The sequence below is a fragment of the Thamnophis elegans genome, chromosome 10, assembly GCF_009769535.1.
Source record: "Thamnophis elegans isolate rThaEle1 chromosome 10, rThaEle1.pri, whole genome shotgun sequence".
In the NCBI taxonomy this organism is placed as follows: Eukaryota; Metazoa; Chordata; class Lepidosauria; order Squamata; family Colubridae; genus Thamnophis; species Thamnophis elegans.
Window position 1 is genome coordinate 65580257 of NC_045550.1, and position 25560 is coordinate 65605816.

At 45.0% G+C, this 25560-nt stretch overlaps 1 protein-coding gene across 1 annotated transcript; it reads left to right on the plus strand.

Moving 5' to 3' along the window:
• The first annotated feature begins 22238 nt into the window (after window positions 1-22238).
• Window positions 22239-24337, plus strand: CAMK2N2 (calcium/calmodulin dependent protein kinase II inhibitor 2). The gene is made up of 2 exons (XM_032225983.1): window positions 22239-22646; window positions 23482-24337. Exons 1-2 carry the CDS (start codon window positions 22484-22486, stop codon window positions 23550-23552), a joined length of 234 nt encoding a protein of 77 aa, XP_032081874.1. The 5' UTR covers window positions 22239-22483; the 3' UTR covers window positions 23553-24337.
• Window positions 24338-25560: the final 1223 nt, after the last annotated feature.

Genomic DNA, 25560 nt, shown 5'->3' on the forward strand with positions numbered 1-25560 from the left:
ACAGAAACCTAGAATTTTTCTGATCGGCCTTTCAAATGAGAATCTCTGCAGGATTCTCATGAGATTATTCCCCTTTAAGGAACTGATTTTCCCCAATGCCCAGTCCAGGAGATCCATGCTCCTCCATGGGGCTTCCATAATTCCTCCCCAGGAATTTCCATCCGTTCATCCTGGGCTCAGCCGTTGCAAGGCCTTGCAGAGCGCCGCAGTGACATTCCCTGCCTCTTAACATTTGGTAACAGCGAGCTCTTGATGGCTTTGAGGCTGCGGACAGTCTGTCCTGCTTCCTGGAAATGTGGGTTGTCCTTTCTGGACACCTGCCAGGCCCCACTCTGGGAATCACTGCTTCATTGGATGAGGGAGAAAAACAACAGCCAAGAGGTTCTTGGTGACACTCAAATGATCTGAAATGATTGTGAACAAGCCAGCTACAGATTTGCTTGGGAAATAGGATAACCAGAGTGGCGGCAACAGTAACAATGTCATCAGAGGGACATGGATTGGGAGCTTCTGGATTAGGAGAATAACAGAGTTGGAAGGGACCTTAGAGGTCTTCTAGTCCAACCCCCTGCTCAAGCAGGAGACCCTATACCAGTGGTTTTCAACCTGTGGTCTGTAGATCCTGTTGTGGCCTGCCGGCACCTGGCAGAGCTGGTAGCAAATTCGGACAGTGAGGAGGTTGGGGAGGAACATGGGTCAGTCCTGGAGTCTGGGGAAGGCTCTGATTGATGAGAGGGGTTGATGAGTTCCCCTCCCCTCTTGACTTGTATGGCTGTGTGATTCTTGTGTATTTTAATTACGTGTATTGTGTTTTATGTCCCCTTTTCCCCCTTTGAGTTGTTCGCCGCCCTGAGTCCCTCCCGGAGAAGGGTGCCATACAAATAAACTAAATCTGAATCTGAATCTGATGAGGGCTCTGTATGGGAGGCAGAGAGGGGGCCAGGGCCGTCCGACAGTTATCAGCTGCCTTCAGAGTCAGAAATCAGTGAGGCAGATGAACAACTGGAGCCTCTTCCCAGAGTCCGCAAGAGCAGAGTTAGGTTTATTACATTTATTACATTTATATGCTGCCCTATTCCCCGGAGAGTTGCCAGACGAAGGAACAGCTAAAGAACAGGGATCAACTTGGGAGTAAGGCCACTGATGGATGATGAATGGCCCCTCCCAGAGGAAATAAAAGAGGAGCGGAAGGGGAGTGGAGTTTGCAGGAGACATTTAGTTCGCTTAATTGTTTCGTGACTCTCCAAGACTCCTTGCAAGGTTTTGCAGATATTAGCCTGTCAGCTCTCCAAGCCAGATAAGGTCTGTGGCTGTAAATCCTCCCTTGAAAGACTTTGCTGGATGTGAATGAGCAGAATTCGCAGCAAATTAATAAAAGGGTTTTTTTCAGGGACAAGGAATGTGTTTCATGCTCTTGGGAAGCCTCTGTTGGAACAGATCCCTGGGGGTTCGTGATGTCATCCCAAGGGGTCCACAAAGGCTTGAAAAAATTATCTAAATCTTGAGTTAAGTCTTGGGGGAGGATCCTTGGCCACAAAAGTTATTTGAGGGGGAGGCGTGGTGAGGAAAAGGTTGAGAACCATCGCCCTAGGCCATTCCAGGCAAGTGACTGTCCAGTCTCTTCTTAAAAGCCTCCAGTGATGAAGCACATTAGGGACACAGCCAGCTCAGAATGGTGTTGTGATGTCATCTGAATTGCAAGGGCTTCTGCCCCACCCGATGCCTTTTGTTAAAAAAAAATTCACAAACGTAACAAAATGAATCCTCCCATAGGATGGCTCCCAACAGCATGATAGTCAGAGCTAACCTGGTGTTGAAACCCACATCTTATGGCAGAGGTCTTCAAACTTGGCAACTTTAAGATTTGTGGACTTCAACTCCCAGAATTCTCCAGCCAGCTCTGCTGTGGAGTTGAAGTCCACCAGTTTTAAAGTTGCCAAGTTTGAAGACCTCTGTCCTATGGGATCTTAACCGACGATTGTACAACAGCTTCATCTTGGTTACTGAATAAATCAGTTTCCTGGATTTGCATTAAGATATTGAACCAGAAACTAAAGATACAGTGATTAAAGCACGAGCCAAAAAAAACCCCCAGAAGACTGTGAGTTCTAGTCCCGCCTTAGGCATGAAAGCTTTCATGTCTAAGGTGGGACTAGAACTCACAGTCTCCTGTGTTTTTGGTCAATACTTTGAGCCAATCACTCAAGACTGTGAGTTTTAGTCCCACTTTGAGCATAAATACCGGCTAAGTGACTATGAACGATCACCTAAGACTGTGAGTTCTATTCTGGCCTTGGGCATGAAACCTGACTTAGTGATTTTGGGCCAATCACAAGATGTGAAGTTTCCAAAAGACGACCTGATTAATTTACGAGCCTCGAGACAAAGTTCAAAAGAAATCCAGTCATTTATTAGGATTCCATCTGGGGCTTTGGGAGCCTGGCTTGTGCCCAGTCCGGCCTCCAGTCCACCCTTGCTAGCTCGCTTGAGACCCTTCCCTGTATCTGGCGACTAGGGTAAGGGAACTCAACTTCAACCTCCTTAGAGGCTAATTTCCACCAGTACTCATCCTTTCTTGCTTCTGCCAATGGGAAAGGCATAGCAGCTTGGCTGTCTGGAGCTAGCTGCATACCTCCAGCTGCAATCAGTCTCTCTCTTCAGCCATGGTTGCCTGATTTTCCCTCCAAGCACCCCAAATATTGGGGGAGTGCTTGGAGAGCCCGGGATTCAGGAAACCCAGAAATCTTGATAGATTTTAAAAGTCAGTTTCCTCTTAGCAACTGATTGCTTGGTTCCTCCTCAGGAGTTCTTATTATTTTTGAGGTGCAGGAGGCAGCGAGCGTGGTCACCTCATGGCTGCTGCTCTGTTGCAATATTTTCTGGGAGGGATTATTATCCGGGAAGGATTATTTTTGGGGAGGGATTATTTTAGCGAATGCGAGCAAAAGCCCAATTAGGCTTATTATCCAGGGAGGTCTTATTTTGGGGGAAACAGGGTATTAACTTTGGAAACTCACTGTGACCACTAAGTTGGTGCAGCATGGGGGAACTTCTGTAGGAAAGACATCCATCCATTCCTGCTTGTGAACATCAAAGGAGAACGTGGTTGGGTTAAGGAGATCCTTCAACACTTTCAATCAGTGAAGGACAGGTTCTCTCCCCAGTTGTCCTAAACAAAGCTGAGGCTCCATTTTGGGGAGATCCAGTTTGGCGACACCAGCAAAATGTCAGGAGGTTGAATTTTGGCGTTACAAAGGATTCCAGGATCTCAAAAATCTGGGTGTTTTTTTTTCTCATTTAAGTAAGAGAAATATAAGCAAACCAGTTTCTTCTAGTGTGGAGGGCACCAAGCTAGAAGCCAGCTCAGTGACTTTGGACCCATCACCAGGAGACGGTGAGTTCTACTCCCATCTTAGTCTGCCCTGAAAGTCATCTAGTCCTGCCTTAGTCCTGCCATGAAAGTCATCTGGGTGACTTTGGACCAATCATGAGGAGGCTGTGAGTTCTACTCTCGCCTTAGCTATGAAAGCCAGCTGGGTTATTTTGACCCAATCACTCTCTCTCTATTAGGGAATATAGGAAGCGGAAGGAGTATTACGCCTGTTCGCAACCTGGAGTTGTTTATAGAAGTAATAAAAGGTGGGATATAAATTAATTTAAAAGATAGTTGAATAAGAAAAAAAAATAGAAGTGCCTGCATTCGGACATATCTATAGCCCAATTTAACTTCTCTATTCTCTTCTTATGGCTATAAAGTAGAAGAAGATTCAAATCCCCCTCACTTTTACCTGCTGACTATTTCTACCACTCTTGCCTTAAGCAAGGCCTGCAGTTTTACGAAGATGAACCGAGAAAGGTAGAAAAAGATTTCAAGAGAACAGAATTCATGAAAGGTGCCCCAGCAGCTCCCTTTGGAGAGGAGCTGACAAACAGCATCTGAAATGAGAACGTACTTTTTTGCTAAAGGATCGCTTGGCATCACGTAGGCAGGAACTGACCTCAGCCTCCCTTTCTGCTAAGTAAGAAAACTCCCCCCCCCACTTTTTTTAAAATGAGGCAGAAGTAGGAGCGAAGAACGAAGAATGAGAAACACAAGGGGGTTGTTTTTTTCTCTCTCCAGCAATCTCAGAATTAACGAACTGGAAATGCCAGGGATCTGGAAGAAACTCCCAACGTAACTACTGGGGGGGGGGGGATACACTTCAAAGCAGCGGTCACCAACTGGTGTTCTGTGAGAAAATTTTGGTGGTCCGCAGAAAAATGATTTGCATTTTTTTATATTGCACTAAATCAGGAGTCCTCAAACTACGATCCCTGGGATGGATACGTGCAATAAATGATTGTGTTGCTGCAGAGAGTCTCCCCCTTTGGGGTCTTTTTGTATGGGTTGGAGGGGGGCAGAAATTCCACCTTTGGGTCTGCTTCAGTCATCTGGTGTGGGGCTTTGGGCGAAGGCTGGAGGGAAGGGACGCTGGTGGCGAAGAGCTGGAGGACCTCATTCCAGTGGGACTCCATCATGGCCTGGAACTGGCTGACCATCCCAGCCCGCTGAGCCTCCAGGCGCCAGCACCTGGCCTTGCATTCCCACAGGTCTTCCCTTTGCTTGGAAAACCTATGTTCGTAGTCCTCAGTGAGGTGCTTCTGCTGAGCCTCCTTCTTGGTCAGATTCAATTTGAACTGAATTGTTTTGCTAACTCTTTCTCATGGTGGCTGCTTATCTCCCGCAACTGCTTCCTGTTGGGGCCCTAAGGAGCCTGGGTGGGGAGGGGAGGAGTGGCTGGGAGGGGAGGGACAAGTAGAGGCTGGCGAGGCACCCCGCGACATGAGTGACATTGAGTTGGCCACGCCCACACAGTCACATGACTTCCTAGTCACACCCACCCAGCCAGTCACTAGGCAGATCCTATTAGTGGTCCACGGGATGTAAAATTATCAATTGAGTGGTCCCTGAAGTCAGAAGGATTGGCGACCCCTGCTTCAAAGGATAGACAAAATAGCATTAAACTACAACTATTGTATTAATTTTTTATTTTAACAATGTGCATTCCTATCACCTTTTGTTTCTGGAATGTAGTTTCTCCATGCAAAAGAATGTGGCCTCTTATATAAGGGCATCCATAAGACCTGTGGAGTTCAGTTCCCAGAATCCCCCAAGTCTCCAAGTTGCCAAAATTGGACACCCCAGTCTATATCATTAAAGATAAAGGAAAACTTAGTAAACACTTTGCCTCCAATAGCTTGAATATGCACAGAAGAGCAACAAAGATGATCAGGGGACTGGAGGCTAAAATATAAAGGACAGTTGCTTGAACTGGGTATGTCTAGTCTGATGAAAAGAAGGACTAGGGATGACATGATAGCAGTATTTCAATATCTCAGGGGCTGCCACAAAGAAGAGGGAGCCAAGCTATTCTCCAAACCACCGGAAGGCAGGACAAGAAGCAATGGGTGGAAACTAATCAAGGAGAGAAGCAAATTAGAAGTAAGGAGAAACTTACAGTGAGAACAATTAATCAGTGGGACAACTTGCTTCCAGAAGTTGTGAATGCTCCAACACTGGAAGTTTTTTAACAAGAGATTGGACAACCATTTGTCTGAAGTGGTGTAGGGTTTCCTGCCAAAGCAGGGGGTTGGACTAGAGGACCTCCAAGGTCCCTTCAAACTCTGTTATTCTATTCTATTTTATTCTGTTTTGTTCCATTCCACTCCTCTAGCAACACTCCTCTATTCTATTCTATTCTATTCTATTCTATTCTATTCTACATAGCCTCTTTTTCTTCCTCACAAGTTAAACAACACTAAATAAATAGTAACGGATCGTCAATAAAAACACCAGCATTTTAAAACTAAGGTATAAAAAGGTGCTACAATTCTGCAGGCAACCTGTATCTGACTTTGAGCTTGGCCTCTTGGTGGTTTCCTTTTTCAAAAATAAATAAATAATAATAAGCCTCCTTCAGATTGAGGCAAATATGTCAAAATTAACCAAAAGCAGCTGCTTCTGTGATGCAATATTTTCAGGGAGGGCTTATTTTAGCCCATGCACTCAAAAAGCCTGTTTTATTTTCAGGGAAACGGGGTAGGTAGGTAGGTAGGTAGCAGAGGTGAGTTCCTACCAGTTCGCACCTATTCGGTAGAACCGGTTCGTCAAATCTACCGAACCGGTTAGAAGAGGTTCCACTAGTGGACCCGGAAAGCAGGCCACACCTACAGAAGAGGTTCCAAAAAATTTTGAAACCCACCACTGGTAGGTAGGTAGGTGGGTGGGTGGGTGGGTGGGTGGGTGGGTGGCTGGGTGGGAGGGTGGATGGATGGATGGATGGATGGATGGATAAATAGATAGATAGATAGATGATAGATAGATGATAGATAGATAGATAGATAGATAGATAGATAGATAGATAGATAGATATAGAGGTAGGTAGGTAGGTAGGTAGGTAGGTAGGGAGGGAGGAAGGGAGAGAGAGAGAGAGAGAGAGTAGATAGATAGATAGATAGATAGATAGATAGATAGATAGATAGATAGATGGATGATAGATGGATGGATGGATGGATGGATGGATGGATGGATGGATGGATGGATGGATGGATAAATAGATAGATAGATAGATAGATAGATAGATAGATAGATAGATAGATAGATAGATAGATACCTTGTTTCCCTGAAAATTAGACAGGGTCTTATTTTCTTTTGAACACCCCCCACACCCAGAAATAAGCATTTGGCCTTGTTTTCGGGGAGGTCTTATTATTTTTGAGGTGCAGGAGGTGGCGAGCGTGGTCCCCTCATGGCTGCTTCTGTGATGCAATATTTTTGGGGAGGGCTTATTTTCAGGGGATGGCTTATTTTAGCGCATGCTTTCAAAAGGCCGATTGGGCTTATTATCTGGGGAGGTCTTATTTTGGGGGAAACAGGGTAGCTAGGTAAATAGGTAGGTAGATAGATATGTGGGTAAGTAGGGGTGTAGATACATAGATAGGTAAGAAGGTATGTAGGTATATAGGTAGGAAAATAAATAGGTAGGTAGATTAATAGGTAAATAGGGATGTATGTACATAGGTAAGTAGGTAAGTAAGTAAGTAGGTACATATGTAGGCAAATAGGTAAGAAGGTAAGTAGATACATAGGTACCTAGGTTAAGTAGGTAGGTAGGTAGGTAGGTATCAGTGGTGGGATTCAGCCAGTTCGCACCTATTCGGAAGAACTGGTTGTTAACTTTGTAAGCAGTTCGGGGAACCGGTTGTCGGAAGAAATCTCATTTTGTTTTTCTCCACTTTACAGGGCTAATCTTGTAAGGAAGGCAGGAAGGAAATATTCTGGTGTAGTTTCTAGCCTAATCTTTGTTGCCCTGCTTACAAAAACTACCTCTCTGGTTAATCCTTATTACATTGTAACAGCTAAGGCGAAGCGCCCATCGACCTGAGTGACGTTGAGCTGGCCACGCCCACCCAGTCACATGACCACCAAGCCACGCCTACCCAGCTGGTCATTAGGGCAGAGAACCAGTTGTTAAATTATTTGAATCCCACCAGTGGAAGGGATTTATGCAGGTAAGTAGGTACATAAGTGCATAGGCAGTGGGGGGATCCTGCTGATTTAACAACCAGTTCGGTGTCAGAAGTTTTAACAAAACTTACCTTCCATGCTACTTCTGGGGAGTCACACAGCGGAGGCACAGCAATACGCTCTGCTGCACAAATCAGCTGAGAGGATATAGGTAAGTAAAGAGCAGGGGCGGGGGGGAGGGCGGGACAACCTGATCATCGGAGCGAACCGGTTCGTCCGAACCTGTCCGAACCGGCTGAATCCCACCCCTGTGCATAGGTAAGTAGGTAGTTAAGTAAGTAGGTAGGTAGATATTTCAGCAGATTGGATGATGCTCCCTTTAGCCACTATTTGGTGACGATGGGTCACTTTTCACCCGCCGAGCCTGCGCAATCTCTTTTGAAAATGGTCTTCATGGGTCCCTGAGCTGGGGTTGAAATTTTCAGTCCGCCTGGTTGGCTGCCACATGTCTCTTGTGACTGACACCTGACCAAAGTCAGCCTTTTCCGAAACTAAGCAATCCATGGAAAGAAGGGGTGGATTGCACAATAAGCCAAAGGGGACCAAACTTTTTGCTTCTGGCAAAAAAAAAAATATGTCACAACCTTTACTGATCTCCGGGCTGTCTTGCTCTTCGCTGTCTTTGACCTGAATCTAAGAAAACAGATGCTACCGAGTGATGTGGCACGAAACGCACTCTTCTTTTCCCCCAAAGCAGAATTTATTCACAGGATGCCCTTCTTTCCTCCTCCTCCTCCCACAACTGTGACCCTCCAATCTTTCGGTTTCTTCCACTTTGGTTTCTTTTTGAAATTAGGATCAGGGTTGCAAAAACACAGAGAGAAATGACGATTTAATTCCCAAAACTCCATTCTGATTCCTAAGCAGCTCTTCCATTTCATAAGCTGGCTAGCAAGAGGAAGAGGAGGAGGAGGAGGAGGTGGAGGAGGAGGAGGAGGAGGAGGAAGAGGAGAGGAGAACAGGAATCAAAGGAGACCTACTTTCCTGCTTTTTGTCTGTGCTTTTTCTCGCATGATGGGATGAATAAGAAATATAATGAAAAGAAGTATCATTTCACCTCTGCAGTTGGGCGTTAGGAGATGTCTGAAGGCGAAGTCATGAAGAGGAAACTCTCAACACAATTGCTAGTTACCAGTTCTAAAATTAAACAAAATATTGAATGTTGGTACTCTTTGAAACATTGAGAACAGATAGCTGGCACTTGAAGCCTTCTACTGAGGCAGCAAATCTTCTATCAATAAGGAATGTAAATTTGGAATCATATGAAATTAGGGGGGGGGCGGGGAAACAGAACAAGCAGTTGTGTTTATATAATGGTATTGAGCATGACAAATAGTATTACACAACATCCTATATTGTATAATAATTGAATAGCTTTAGTTTATATGTGTATATATGTATGTGAATGTCTGTTATGTACCATAATAGAATATAGAATATTCCACAGAAGACTAGAATAGAGTAGAGTAGAATAGAATAGAATAGAACAAGGAACAAAGAATAGAATAGAATAGAATAGAATAGAATATAGAAAATGAATAGAATAGAATATAGAAAATGAATAGAATAGAATATAGAAAATGAATAGAATAGAATAGAACAAGGAACAAAGAATGGAATAGAATAGAATAGAATATAGAAAATGAATAGAATAAAAAAGAACAAGGAACATAGAATAGAATAAAATAGAATATAGAAAATGAATAGCGTAGAATAGAACAAGGAACAAAGAATAGAATAGAATATAGAAAATGAATAGAATAGAACAGAACAAGGAACAAAGAATAGAATAGAATATAGAAAATGAATAGAATAGAACAAGGAACAATGAATAGAATAGAATAGAACAGAACAAGGAACAAAGAATAGAATAGAGTATAGAAAATGAATAGCGTAGAATAGAACAAGGAACAAAGAATAGAATAGAATATAGAAAATGAATAGAATAGAACAAGGAACAATGAATAGAATAGAATAGAATAGAACAGAACAAGGAACAAAGAATAGAATAGAGTATAGAAAATGAATAGCGTAGAATAGAACAAGGAACAAAGAATAGAATAGAATAGAATATAGAAAATGAATAGAATAGAACAAGGAACAAAGAATAGAATAGAAAATAATAGAAAATAATATAGAAAATGAATAGAATAGAATAGAACAGAACAAGGAACAAAGAATAGAATAGGACAAGGAACAAAGAATAATAGAATAGAATAGAATAGAATATAGAAAATGAATAGCGTAGAATAGAACAAGGAACAAAGAATAGAATAGAATATAGAAAATGAATAGAACAGAACAGAACAAGGAACAAAGAATAGAATAGAATAGAATAGAATAGAATATAGAAAATGAATAGAATAGAACAAGGAACAAAGAATAGAATAGAAAAGAATAGAAAATAATATAGAAAATGAATAGAATAGAATAGAACAGAACAAGGAACAAAGAATAGAATAGAATAGAATAGAATATTATTTATTGGCCAAGTATGATTGGGCACACAAGGACTTTGTCTCCAGTGCATAAACTCTCAGTGTACATACAAAAAATGAAGTAATATAATCATAATGTAGGAAGAAAAATCCTGTCCGGTTCCAAGCTGGGAGAAAGATGCTGGAACTAAAATGGAGGCTGCCCACAAGAAAAGAAGGTCTCTGTTTATTTGGTTTCCAGACACCTCAGGGACAGCAGGATGTTTCTGGGGCACCTGACCAAATGGATGAGTGAGTAGATGGATTTTTATAGGCTTCTGGGGTTCGGTGACTGAGATGCTCCAGGGGGTTGTGCAATGTAGTGAGCCTTGTGTCTTTTGCTATTCTAATGGTGGTGAGTAACTCTTATTATGTCCTAAAATAATGCCCTGTCCTTAGAATTTGGGTGGGTGGGGGGAATATAAATTCTTAATCCCATCAGTTCTGGGCTTCTGTGGGAGCTGTGGCTGAAGGTGTTTTGTTTATGAATAGATTGGCCCAATCTTTCTTGATGGGTACAAGATATCCATCTCTAAAGACTTGAGGCTTCTGCTTGAGGCTATTAAGAAATAATGGGGCTGCTTTCTGCCTTTGTTAAGATTTTTCTCCATTTCTCCTTTGGGAAAATATAACATTCTGCCTCTTTTAATATTCTCCAAAATATTTCATTCTCGGGGAAAGTGGGGGAGGGCTTCCCATAATAAGGTACCAATAGGAGAAGGTAATAGGAAAGATGAGAAGAAGAATAGTAATACAGCCCTACTACATGGGGAAATATCCTCAGACTTAAGACAGTGTTGTAGGTTTCCCCCCCTTGCACATATGTACTACTCGTTCCTGACTCTAGGGGGTGGTGCTCATCTCCGTTTCAAAATCAAAGAGCCAGTGCTGTCCGAAGACGTCTCCGTGGTCATGTAGCTGGCATGACTCAATGCTGAAGGCGCATGGAACACTGTTACCTTCCCACCAAAGGTGGTTCCTATTTTTCTACTTGCATTTTTTTACATGCTTTCGAACTGCTAAGTTGGCAGAAGCTGGGACAAGTAAGGGGAGCTCACTCCGTTACACGGCTCTAGGGATTCAAACTGCCGAATTGCCGATCTTTCTGATCGACAAGCTCAGCATCTTAGCCACTGAGCCACCGCGTCCCAAGTGTTGTAGGAATTAGGTGTTGAGCAGATTGATGGCACAAGGGGGGGGGGAGTCTACTACCATAATTACATATATTAGTTCTACTGTAGTATGTGGCCATTTTCAGAGTAGATTCATGCATGGTTGGCTTACAGCTTGTATGTTTGTGATGTGGGACTCAACATGTTATTCTTTCATAGAAAAATGGGAACATTTAAAAAAAAGTTTTTTAAAAGAAAATATATTTTTTTAAAAAATGTGTTAGTATTGTAGGAAGTTAACACCCACCCCTCTCCTAGGAAAATGAAATATTTTAGGAAATATTAAAATGGCAGAATATTTCCACTAAAACGGAGGCAAAAACTCATCCGCCCCCACCTTTGTCAATGGGCCATTAAGGCCTGAGCCAGTGTATTCTACATAACAAAGATCTGGCTCCTTCAGGCAGAGCCATCATAGGAATTGCCCAAAGCCCTTTCACTACATTATCACCCAGCAAGGCTCAACCAAGCCCCCACCCAGGACAGCCTACAGAGTTGCCCCTGCATGGCCCCATCAGAACACAAGCTCAAAGTCAAAAGCCCCGAGAGGGCATAAAACCCAGGCACTATCAGCATCTCTTCCCTTTTTCCCCAGAACCTCAAACCATGTGGTCCTGTCCACCATTAAACCATCTTTCCAAGCAGCCTCCATGTTTCCAGTGCCTTTCTCCCCACTTGGAACTGAACCTAGATGGACATCTCTTCCAGCAGTGTATTAGGGATATCTGTTTATTTTCTCAGTTAATAGAATCAAGTAAATGAAAGCTTTGCAGCACACTTTAATCACCGAGTTAAGTGGCTTAGCACTCCTTAAGCTAAAATTACCCCCTCTGTCTTTGGGGGAGAAGATGTTAAGCCAGCACTATTCTGTAAGAAATTGGTTGGTCCAAGAATGGCAGGAACTTCAAGAATATCTTCCTAATGGGATGGAAGCAACAAAATTGGCTTCTCTAATGTATCACACAGACATGCCCGAAATGAGAGATCATGGCAAAGAGAACCAGTTGTGTCGAAGGGGTTAAGATGCAGACTAGAAATTGGGCACCTGTGAATTCTAGTTCTACCTTAGGCATGAATGTTACCTGATCTTGGGCCAATCATCAGGAGGCTGAGTCCTAGTCCCACTTTAGGCATGAAAGCTGGCTGGATGACTTTGAGCCAATCGCCAGGAGACCATCAATTCTAATCCTGCCTTACCTATTAATGCCACCTGTGTGGCTTTGGGCCAATCACCAGTAGACTGTTATTCTATTCCAATTTTAATTCTAAAATAGGCAGAGGAAGGAGTATATACCCTCTTTCCCTGAAAATAAGACCTCCCCAGATAATAAGCCCAATCGGGCTTTTAAGTGCATGCGCTAAAATAAGCCCTCCTCTGAAAATAAGCCCTCCTGGAAAATATTGCAACACAGCAGCAGCCATGAGGTGACCACGCTTGCTGCCTCCTGCACCTCAAAAACAATAAGACCTCCCCGAAAATAAGGCAAAGCGCTTATTTCGGGGGTCAAAACAGAATAAGAGCCTGTCTTATTTTCGGGGAGACACAGTACTAAACTTCAACTTTCAACAAAACTTGGTACACAGATGACTTACCCTCCGGAAACAAATACTGGGAGGTAAGACACCCCTGGTGTACGGGAGTGTCTCTCTGTGTGTGTTTCAGCATAACTCTGGAATGCCTGGCCTGTTAAGGAGAGCAAGTATGGCATCCTAGAGCAGCAATTGTTTGTGATGTCATGGGAGGGAGAAGGGAGAGCCTGGGCCATTAAGGAGAGCAAGTGCAGCGTCCTAAAGCAGCAATTGTTTGTGATGTCAGCTCCTTCGCAGTTTCCTCTGGAAAGCCAGCCATGACGTCCGCCTTCCGTAGACAGGGCGGGACAGGACGGGAAAGAGAAGTGCATGGAAGGGGGAAGGGAGAGGGGAGGGATGATGGGCATGGGAGTAGAGGGAGATAGGCCCCTCTCAAGGGCTCCCTGACAGACAAACGCTTTGACGTCTATAAATGCTAGGTTATCAGCTAGTAAATAATAAAGGTGGAACACAGATAAAATGAAGAAATAAATGCTTTTAATTTATTAGAGCGCACAAGACTGTGTGGGAAACCTCCTGTTTTAAGAATATCCCAGGATTACAGATAACACGTTGTTGTTAAATTCAGGGACATCCATGAACAGAGGGGGACATAAACAACGCCATCATAATGTAAAAAAGATTGAGACTCTAGAACAGTGTTTCTCAACCTTGGTGACTTTTAAGTCCTGTGGACTTCAACTCCCAGAATCCCCCAGCCAGCTCTCACTGGCTGGGGAATTCTGGGAGTTGAAGTCCACAGGACTTAAAGTTGCCAAGGTTGAGAAACACTGCTCTAGAAAGAGTTCAGAGAAGAATTACAACGGCACTGAAAAAGGTGACTTATGGCCGTTTTTCACACCTACCACCATTTCGGCATCCCCACAGTCACGCAATCAACATTCAGAAGCTCAGCAACTGACTCATATTTATGACGGTTGCAAGTGTCCCAGGGTCACGCAATCTCCTTTTGCAACCTTCTGACAAGCGAAGTCAATGGGGAAGCCAGATTCACTCAACAACTTCCTTATGCATTTAAGAACTGTGGTGGTTCACTTAACAACTGTATCCAGAAAGGTCGAACCATGGGGCAAAACTCGCTTAACAAATGTCTCACGTAACGACAGAACTTTTTGGGCTCAGTTGAGGTCAGTAAGTCGAGGACTGCCTGTGAGTTCGCGTCTGGAATGGCTGGTTAAGCAACTCAAAGTAATTCCTCAACAGCTTCCTCCTGGATACTATGGCTCACCTCTTTTATTATCGTATTTTTCAGAGTATAAGACCCACCTTTTTCCCTCAAAAAAGAGGCTGAAAATCTGGGTGAGTCTTATACACTGAATACAGCAATTTTGGCCTCCCGAAACGCCGCCCCTTTCACCGAAATGGCCGTGCAGAGCCTGTAGAAGGCTTTCAGAGACTTCCTGAGGGCTGGGGAGGGCAGAAATGATAAAAAAATGGCCCATTTTTTGCTCAACACCCCCCCCCAGCCCCCAGGAGTACTGTATAAACCTCCTAAAGACTATGTATGTAATTTTTTTTGTCAAAAAATGGGCCTGTTTTCACAAAAAAATGGCTTTTTTGCTTGTTGGGGGGGGGCACACCCCAGGAGCACTCTTCAAGCCACCCAAAGGCTATTCATGCCTTTTTTAAGGGAAAAAAACAGGTCCTTTTTCACAAAAAATGGACTATTTTTGGGAGGTTTGCAGAGTGCAAAAACTTTTTTTTTCATTTGCCTCTTCAAAACCTTGGTGCGTCTTATACTCCGGTGAGTCTTATACTCCGAAAAATATGGTAGATTTCATTTGCCAAATACATTAGCCACTGGTGGGTTGCCAAATTTTTTTACTACCAATTTGGGTGCGCTTGTGCTTTTGCAGAAGCGTCTGGGCGGGTGGGCAGAGCCTCCCACCACTGCTACTACCAGTTTGCCCGATGAACTGGGAGCAACCCACCTCTGACATTGGCGCTAGAGGTGGTATTCTACTGGTTCGGACCAGTTCGCCCAGACCGGTAGCGGAAATCACAGATGGCTTTGCCTACTCACCCTGGCTCTATGGCATTCCATTTAGGCCCTTTGTTCACCAAAACCACATGTGCGGAAGGCTGTGTGCCTGCTCACATTTGCGAACTGATAGGGAATATCACCCCTGATCAGTGCCCATCCCAACCTCTGTCGTAACCGGTTCTCGGTTCCCATTTTGCTTCACCAAAGGACCTTTCTGAGTGTCCTCCCAGAAGCCCCAGAGAAGTACAGTAAGATATTTGGGTAAGCAGCAACAACTACTTATGGAGTCTTCAATTGGATATGGAGAATATATTATGCAAATCCAGCATTCTGGCCCCATTTCTTTAGCTGTGGATTCGTTTCCAGCTCTTCTTGAATAGGCTATTTTTATCAAATTGGAGGGCATTTGTTCAGAATGAAGATGGAAAGGAGAACACTGAGGAAGAAAAAGAATTCCGTGTGGAAGCATGTTCAGAGGTACTTCAAAGGAAGGTCAGGTTACTTCCAAGGTTGTGCTCTGACCGAGGCTTCCCAAGAGCATGAAGCAAACTCCTGGTCCTGACAAAACCCTCTTTTATTAATTGACTATGAATTCTGCTCATTCACAAACATCAAAGTCTTTCAAAGGAGGATTTATAGTCACAGACCTTATCTGGCTGCCAGGCGGATATCTGCAAAACTTGGCAAGGAGCCTCGGAGAGTCACAAACCAATTAAGCGAACTGATTGTCTCCTGCAAACGCCACTCCCCTTTCGCTCATCTTTTATTTCCTCTGGGAGGGGCCATTAATCGTCTCCCTGTGGCTTTACTCCCAAGTTGCCCCCTGTTCTTTAGCTGTTTCTTTCATCTGGTAACTCTGCACATTCGCACACTGGGAACAGGCTCCAGCTGTTCTTCTGCCTCACTGATGTCGGACTCTGAAGGCAGCTGAGAACTGCCATACGGCTCTGTCCTTGGCACTCTCTGAGCTTGCTTGTTTTCTTGCAGACATTTCACTACTCAAATTAGGTAACATCATCAGCGCTAGTAAGGAGTGGGCTTTGCTGTCAGTTTATAGATAGTAGCTTACCCTGCTGGTGTTGGTGGAGGTGTGTTTTTGTCCTTATAGTTTGTACTTCTCCAGCAATCAACACCTAGATAAGCAGGGATTAACACCAGACAAAGAAGCAAAAAACAATAACTTAATCAAGGAATTACCAAGGAGAAAAACTACACTTCCATTATACCAGCAGGGCAAGTTACTGTCTATAACAGAGAGCATACCCTTACTTTCTAGCACTGATGATGTTACCTAGTTTGGGTAATGCAAAGGCTACTTTTGCTGCCTGCCGGCTGCCTGCAATTTCACAATTCGAACCTTACCAGGCTCAAGGTTCACTCAGCCGTCCATCCTTCCGAGGTGGGTAAAATGAGGACCTACCATAGTTTTCGGAGTATAAGACCAACCAGAGTATAAGATGTAGCAAGATTTTGAACAGGCAATTTTTTAAAAAAGGTTTTGCACTCTGGAGACCTCCCAAAAACAGCCCGTTTTTTGCGAAAACAGGCCCATCTTTTTAAAAAAAGGCATGAATAGCCTTTAGGAGGCTTGTAGAGTGCTCCTGGGGGTTGGGGGGGACAAAAATGAGCAAAAGTGACATTTTTTGCTCATTTTCGCCCTCCTCAGCCCCCAGGAGCACTCTAGAAGCCTCCTAAAGGCAATGCATGGTCATTTTGGTGAAGGGGGCAGGGTTTCAGGAGGCCAAAAATGCTGTATTTAGTGTATAAGCCTCACCCAGATTTTCACCCTCTTTTTTGAGGGAAAAGGGTGCGTCTTATACTCTGAAAAATACGGTAGATTGTTGCGGGCAAGTATGCTGACTCTGTAAACGTCTTAGAAAGGGCTGTGAAGCGGTATTTAAGTCTAAGTGCTATTGCTAATGAAACATCTGCAAGAAAATGTCAGGAAACTTAGAGAGCACCAAGGACCTCTCAAGACCTCAACGGGCCAAGTGTCTATGGAGATTCTCAGTCATCCAGGTCATGGTTGTCCCCAAAATGCTTTTTCAAGAGGAAACTGGACTTTTAGGGTTTTTTTTCCTTTTGAAGACCCTTTCCCTTCTCATCCAAGAAGCTTCTTCTTTTTCATCATCATTGTAATGGTAAACCAGTCACCGAACGAGGCAGTGGTTATACAAGGACCCCCTGTACGGAGACATTTACTGAATGTGGAGAGCAGTTGTCATGTGCAAAAGATTCCAACTTTAGCAACCTTGGATTCCTTGGAGGTATCTGAAGAAGCTTCTTGGATCAGAAGCGTAACGTCTTCAGAGAAAACCCAGAAAGTCCCGTTGCTTCTTGAAAAAACACTTTTTGGACTGGGGCGGGGGGGGGGGGAGGGAATCATGACATGTTCTACCAATGTTTTTTTTTTTTGAGAGGGCTTTGAGAATTCCTTTCCCCCCCTCCCATCCCTCTTCATGCATACCCTCTTAAGCCCTTTCCACTCCACAGTGGCTCAAAGGACATTACCAGCACAGTGGGAACCGAAATGTGAGCATCTTCCTGGCATCATCAAGTCCTTTCCTTCCCGGCGGGAGGTCTGATTCATTGGGCAGCTGCTTTTGTGTGTCGAGGGTTTGATGCCCCGGCAAAGAACAGCCGGCTTCTCTAACTTAGGGATCCGAATGGCCCCAAACTTCGAAGAAGAGCGCAGGGCGGTTAATTTTATCCCGGGGACATGTGTGGAAGAGCAGGTGCTGAGGGTCCTTTGAAGACTAATGAGATGTCCTTCAATGGCTCCTGATTTATAAAATGAGCACCAGGGCAAAGAGATGGGGTAAGGTCATTTCCTCTTCAGTCTGGGGAAAACTGGGACGGTGGGAGGGGGGGAAGGAATCTGGAAAGCCCCAAAGCAGGGGTGAAATTCAGCAGGTTTTGACGGGTTCTGGAGAACCGGTAGCGGAAATTTTGAGTAGTTTGGAGAACCAGCAAATGTCACCTCCGGCTGGCCCCAGAGTGCGGTGGGAATGGGGATTTTGCAATATCCTTCCCCCAAGAGTGGGGAGGGAATGGGGATTTTGCAATATCCTTCCCCAAGAGTGATGAAGGAATGAGGATTTTGCAATCTCCTTCCCCCAAGAGTGGGGAGGGAATGGGGATTTTGCAATATCCTTCCCCTGCCACACCCACCAAGCCACCTCCACAGAACCGGTAGTAAAAAGTTTTGAATTTCACCACTGCCCCAAAGGCTAACATTTTCAACTTCCCAAAAGAGAGGCCCGAGCAGTATTTGGTGACATGATAATGCTTCTTCAATATATTTGCAAAGAAAGCGAACAAGCGCAGTGCTCTGCTAGTCAGAGTTGTGAGTGGTTTCCTTCCTTTGTATTTCACTCTTTAGTTTGCATAAGAATCTGTTGGAAGAAATGTCCATCTGGGTTCAGTTCCAAGTGGGGGGAAAAAGACACTGGAAACATGGAGGCTGCTTGGAAATATGGTTGAATGATGGACAGGATCACATGACTTGGAGCTCCTGGGTGAAAAAGCGCATGGATCAGAGAGTGAGATAGATTTATACACTCTCTTGGGCCCCGCCTTAGAGTTTCCTGTTCCTGTGTAAGAAATGCATTCTGATTGGCAGTCAGACTCCCAGGGGGCAGGGGTCTTAGCTAACTTTGTAGGCTGTCTGTGTCCCGGGCTTGTTTGAGCCTTGCCCGGTGATGTAATCTTCCCAGGTATCATGTGATGAGATGGGTAGAGGGCTAATCCTATCATGTCCTGAGGGCCATGTCTTAATCCCATCACCCTGGAGCTGAATGGGAGGTGGCAGGGAGCTGCGTCATCTTTAAAAACACATTTCTCCATTTCTCGTCCAGGGAAATACAATATTCTGCCTTTTTAATATTTCCTAAAATATTTCATTTTTCTGCAAATCAATGCATAAAAATGGCATTCATCTTAAAACAAGCTGTGACTGTACAACAGCCTTAGCTTGAAGTTGCACACCACATTGAATGCCGAAGCTGATAGAATATTTGTAAGTTAAATAGAAAGATATTCCCTAAATCCTTTTTTTAAATGATCGATGAGACGGGTTTAAAATATGTTTGGAGTGGGAGAAACCGTACTAAAAAACAATATACATTTTACTCAAACAGACATTTATCTTATTCCAGAATCGATATGATTTGGGTAGTGACTGAACCGGCCTACAATATACAGGAAATTGAGATTGAAACAAGTACTTGGGCAGATCACAATCCAATGACAATTCAATGGAGAGGACAGAGTAAAAAATCTAGGTGGACACTAAATAATACCATATTAAAAGAGAAAGACTTTGTACAGAAAATTCAAAAGATATTGGCCTTCTTCTTTAAAGAAAAGAGGAAAGAGGAGACATCAATGCAGAACCTCCAGGATACAATGAAGGCCTATACTAGAGGCCTAATAATTGACTATACGAAGAAGAGAGATATAAGGAAAAGACAAACACTTAAAGGACTTGACAATGAATATAAGGGTCTTGAGAAAGAACTCCAGTATTCCCCCAAAAAGGATATTAAAGTAAGAATGGATGTGGTTAAACACAAAATTGAGTTAATGGAAAAGGAGGAATTAGCCCAAAAAATTAGGGGTGCTAAGCAGAATTATTTTGAAAATGCTAATAAACCAGGCAGATGGTTGGCATACAAATTGAGAAAAGAGAGACTCAAAGAAGATACTGCGGTTAATGGATGAACAAGGGCAAACCTGTTATGGGAATGAAGAGAAGAAAAATGAACAATTTGTGATTTGATATATAATTATAAGTGGTGACCATGGAAAGGACGCACAACATTTTGTAACCAAACAACACGCTACATGAAATGGCAGAAGGCTGTATATGTTTATGTTTTTGTTGTCTTTGTTTGTTTAAAAATTTTTTAAAAAAACTTTTCAAAAAAAGAGAAGAGAATATTTGTGGTTCAGGGTTCAACTGTGGGGTCCTTGGTGTTCCCTGAATTGTTTTCTTGCAGATGTTTCATTACCAAATTAGGTTACATCATCAGTGGACTCATCCGCCTGTGCAGATGATATTATCTTACCATCATCAACATACTGATAGCAATAACAATAGCACTTAGACTTATATACCACTTCACAGCCCTCTCTAAGCAGTTTACAGAGTCAGCATAGTGCCCCCAATAGTCTGGGTCCTCATTTTACCCATCCCGGAAGGAGGTTGTAGGTTTATTAAACTTGTATGCTGCCCTATTCCCGGAGGGATAGAAGGCTGAGTTCAACAATTTTGAAACAACTTGCCTCCAGAAGTTGTAAATGCTCCAACACTGGACATTTTTAAGAAGATGTTGGATAAGCATTTGTCTGAAGTGCTGTAGGGTTTCCTACCTAAGCAGCGGGTTGGACTAGAAGACCTCCAAGGTCCCTTCCAACTATTATTCTATTCTAAATAGACTTAGTCCTTACGGATAGTCCTAGACCTATAACAGTTCATTTAGTGGCTATTCAAAGTTGCAAAAAAAATGTGACTTGTGACCATTTCCCCCAGTTATGACCTTTGCAGCATCCCCATGATCACGCAATCAAAATTCAGATCCTTGACAACTGGTTCACGCTTACGACTGTTGCAACATCCCCGGGATCATGCGGTTGTCTTTTGTGACGTTGTGACAAGCAAAGTCAACAAGGAACCCAGATTCCCTTAGCAATCAGCTTTAATCAACCCACAGGGATCCATTTAACCACAGTGGGAAGTCATAAAATGGGACCAAACTCACTTAAACCACAGCCACAGAAATTTCGGGCTGAAGGAAAGCGAGGACCATCCCGTATATCATTCCAGATGGGATTTTGAAATATATGTAGGTACATACGTATGTGTGTGTGTGTGTGTGTATGTATGTATGTATGTATATATGTATGTATGTATGTATGTAGTTAGTTGGTTAGTTAGTTAGTTAGTTCGTGACCCGTCAAAACCGCGTTCCACAAAAGCGCGGTCGACGAAATCGCGTATGTGACGTCATCACAACGCGACGAAAAAGATCGAAAAATTGAAATAAAAATTAAATTACAGCAAGCCGATTCACATAAAGGTAAGGGTTAGGTTAAGGGTTAGGGTTAGGGTTAGGTTAAGGGTTAGGGTTAGGTTTAGAGCGTTAGCGTTACGTTTAGCGTTAGGTTAAGGGTTAGCGTTAGGTTTTTCGTTAGGTTAAGGGTTAGGTTTAGGGTTAGGTTTAGGGTTAGGTTAAGGGTTAGGTTTAGGGTTAGGTTTAGGTTTGGGGGGGTTAGGGTAAGGTTTTAGCTTTATTTTTACATTTTTCGATCTTTTTCGTCGCGCTGTGATGACGTCACATACGCGCTTTCGTCGACCGCGATTTTGTCATCCGCGGTTTTGTGGTGGAACCAGTTAGTTAGTTAGTTAGTTAGTTAGTTAGTTAGTTAGTCATGTTCATGTAGTTCATAGAGCACTGCACACAAAGACAACTAGACACAAGAACAGTTTTTCCACTCTGCTAAACAAATAATTCCTTCACCACTCAAACTATTCACTAAGGCTGAATTACTACTACTATTAGTCTCCTCATCGTTCCTATCACCCATCTCCTCCCACTTAGGACTGAAGGACTGTAACTTGTTGCTTGTATCCTTACGATTTATATTGATTGTTTCCTGATTGCTTATTTGTACCCTATGACTATCCTTAAGTGTTGTGCCTTATGATTCTTGACAAATGTATTTTTATTCTCCTTATGTACACCCCCAGCATATCCACCAAAGACAAATTCTTTGTGTGTCCAATCACGCTTGGCCAATAAAGAATTCTCTTCTTCTCTCCTCTCCTCTCTTCTAATTCTCTTCTTAATTTATTTTGTCATGTCTATGTAATGTATATTGGAGGTGGAGACCCTTTGAGAGCTGCATGCCAAGGAATTTCATTTGTACATATGCCGATTAGCCCCCCCTTCCAAGTGACAATCAAGTTATCCTATATCTGTCCAGAAGCCCAACAGCGAAGTGAAAGTCTTCTGACCATGCTCAGGAGCCATCGCCTGAGCCCCAAAGAACCGAAAGGGGAAGAGAGAAGCAGGGATGCCTGCAAACCCGGGGGGCCAAAGGGGGTCCCCCCGCCCCATCCGAGAGGACTTCCCTCCGGGAGACGAGGCGGAGCCAAGAAGTGGGCGGATCTAACCGGAGGAGGAGGGGGGGGGGTCTTTTGCTACCACTTTCTCTCGCTCTCGCTCTCTCGCCCCCTCCCTTTTCCCTCCCCCTCCCCCCGGTTGTCCCCGCCCCTGGGCTGCACGCAAGGCTCCGGAGGAGGAGACCTTCCCCGCGCGAGCCCCCCCCTCCCCGTCCTCGGCCCCCGGATGCATGACTTCATCCTTCCGCCCCGGGTTTCCTTTATGATGTAGGGTTGTCCCAAGCGCTGGGCTCAGACGCTGATCGAGGCTGTTGGACGTCGCACGCGCTTCTCTTCCCCCCCCCCACGCCTGCCTGCCTGCCTGCCTACCTGCCCGCCCCGGCTGGAACCGCGCTGCCTCTCGGAGCCCATCGCCCGCCCACTCTGGCCAGCTCTTCTCTCGCTCCACAACGCCCGGCAGAGGCACCCGGTTGCCAGCTTCCTCCCGCCGCCGCCGCCGCCGCCTGCTTTACTCGGCCTCTCCTCGCCTTCCCCTCCCAACCCTCCGAAACCCCGCGCCCCGCCACCATGTCTGAGATCCTGCCCTACAACGACGAGAAAGTGGCCCGCTATGGCACCGACTCGGAGGTGGGCGACATCTCCTTCAGCTGCCGCCTCCAGGACACCAACTCCTGGGGCAACCAATCCAAGCGGCCCCCCAAGTTAGGACAGATCGGACGAGCCAAGCGAGGTGAGTCGGCCCGCGCGTCCTCCCGGGACATCGCCCGCAAACAATCATCCTCTTCCTCCCCGCCCAACCCCGCAATTCTCCATCCTTCTCCGCCGCTTTTTCCCCTTGGTTGTCGATGCAGGACGGGGGGGGGGGGGGGGAGAAGGGGAGCGCTCTGCTCCGCGATTTCTAGGGAGGGGGGTTTGAATGGATGTGCGCCCCCCCCCCATCTCTCCACCGTAGCTCCCTTGGCTGAGATTCCCCCTCGCCCCCCTCACACACCCCCAATTCGGCTGCCGCTGTAAATTTTCCCACCCGCAGGTGGATCCTGCCGCAGAAAAGCGGGAGGGGGGGGCGGCTGGATGGCGCTGCGTTTCTTCCCCACCTCCCGCCCCCCCCAATAAGCTCTCCCCATCGCGCCCCGCTTTGAGATTCCCACGATCGCGGCTGTTTGATCCCCCCCCTCCACCAGGCCTCTTTGGCGCAGGAATTCTCGCTCCCCCCCCCCCCAAAAAAGAAGCCCAGCCGTCTGTTCCTCTGTTCCCCAACGCGGGTCACTGGAGCGCTTCGACCCGCGTCTCTTTCCCTCCCGTGGAAAAGGGCCGAGGAGGGGCCGTTGTTTCCCGGAGGGGCTTTATGGCCAGCGGGAATTCCGTTGATGGGCGCAAGAGGGGGGGGTGGATGGAGGGAAGGGGGGAGAGTCGTAATCTGAGCCTCCCGGAGCCTAAGCTGCCCATTTAACCCCCCCCCCAATCCCCGGGGCTAAAAGGCCGGGGGAGGGGGGACCCGACGCCTCCCGTCCTGACGGCGCGTGTTGGGTTTGTCCTCCCTTCCTTCCCCCCCCTTCCCCCTGCAGTGGTCATCGAAGACGATCGAATAGACGAGGTGCTGAAGGGCATGGCCGGGAAGTCGCCGTCCGGGGTATAAAGCGGGCACCGCAGCGCCTCTGCACCAGCTGCAGCGGATTTCCCCCCGAATTTTTAAAAAAAAAGCACTTTTGGCTGTGCATGTTTGTTGGGATTGTGGACAAACCAGAAAAGCACGGAAGAAGATGAGGCTGCTGGCAACACCCTCCACCTCTCAACGCGACCCCAGCCCGAAGAAGGAACTGATGGCGGGGGGGGGACACACCGTCATCTCTCTCTATCTCTCTCTCCCCCCTCCTCCGCCTTCCACGGAGCGCCGCGGGACGCCGAGACCTTGCCATCCCAACGTTGTCCCCGTTGAGCCACACACATACGGGACGATGATGATGCCCAATCCCGGAGTTTAAAACGACCCTCCTAAGGAAGAAGCCTCCTGTTCCTGGGGTGGGGTGGGGAAGGACAGGCGGGCGGGCGCTGAATGGCGCTCTTGCGCCTTTGGAAAGGAGCTGTCCATTTCAGCACCGTTGGCGCCCCGCGCCGCTCGCGCCAACCCCGTTTCCTTAACGCGCCTGCAGATGTGAGGGGGGGCGCCGTTCGTTTCAAAGCCCCCCCCCCCCCAGCCCCGCTTGAATGCACTGCCTGCGGAACCGTCCACCGCAGCGATTTTGGGCTTATATTTTTTTTTGTCTTGTCCTTAGCATCGTTTCCCTTTCTTCCTCCCCTCTCCCCTCACTGACACACACACACACAGAGACAGACAGACAGACACACTCTTCCGCTTCACAACAACAGCAGTTGGTGTCCCCTCCTGGTCTTGGGTGAACCCCCATGCCACGATATGACGGTGCTGAGCCACAGGATCGCCTAGTGCTCTTAATTTTTAAAAATAGAGGGGGGGGGGCAATGCACTTTAAGCCTTTCACTTTCTGGGGGTGGGGGTGGGGTGGCTGCATAGCTGACATCTTGCCTAGGCATCGGTACCTACCCAGATGACAAATACCAGATCCACACTGTACTCTCTTTAACTATAATCGGTTTCATTGTGTTTGTATAATAAGTCCACACTGGTCAACCGCTTCATTAGAGTTCAACTCCTTCATCCCTTATTCCCCCCACCCCTTGTAAAAAATAAATAATAAGAATAATTTAAAATCTGTTTGCAAAATACCAGCAGTTTGGAAGCAAACTCAAAAGCCAGCAGTGCTGAGTGGAAGAAGACAAAAAAAAAAAAAAGATTCTGATATGGATGGACTATAGTATAAAAGACAGTGATTATTTTGCTGTCCAGAGACATTTTTGCTCCATCTTTTTTGCATGAGCTTCCTGGTCTCGGTGCCACGTCTTGGTGCCACTGGTCATCCCACTATGGCACGCTTCTTTTTAACAGAAAACTCTTCATATTTGTATTTTTATATCTGAATATTTGTTAACAACAATCTGCTAATGTCTAATGTTAAAACGTTGCATCAAAAGATTGTTTGTATTTTGTTTCCATTAAAAGGAAAGGCAGACAAGATTTATACGGTGGGTTTCTCATAGGAAGGCAGAGATATTGAAAAAAGTTGGCTCCTTTAATTATATCAGTATTGAACAGGACTTACTGAATGTGTTTTGCACTCATTGTTGACAAGAAATGTACTTAATGAATCTTATACTGTGGTCATGGCTTAGTTGATGGGACTTTGACGAATTTAGAAAAAAATAATAATAATATTGCACTGTTTATGAATGTGTCCAGATAACTTGCTGGTTATATGATGCCTCTTTCTTAAGAGGGGAATATTCAGAGCTGTTTTTAATTTTGTACTTTAGTTTAATTTATTTTTTTTAAAGAAGCTTATTGTCTGTTGTGCATGGAAACAAAAAAAAAGATCTTTTCAAGAATATACAATGACATTTTATGAAGACAAGCAAAAAAAATAAAATAAAAAGACAAGAAAAAAATGTCATGACATTCTAGGAATGACCCATTGTAAATTTTAATGCCATTTTTCACTGTATTGGTGAACAAAACTCAATGAATAAATACATACATGTATTAAAATGGAAGCATCTGGCTTTGAATCTCT

Bases quoted from the DNA above. Each gene is read 5' to 3' on its own strand.
- CAMK2N2 (XM_032225983.1), top strand. From the start codon at position 22,484: ATGTCTGAGATCCTGCCCTACAACGACGAGAAAGTGGCCCGCTATGGC. The intron at 22,647-23,481 runs GTGAGTCGGCCC...TTCCCCCTGCAG, and splicing joins GATCGGACGAGCCAAGCGAG to TGGTCATCGAAGACGATCGA.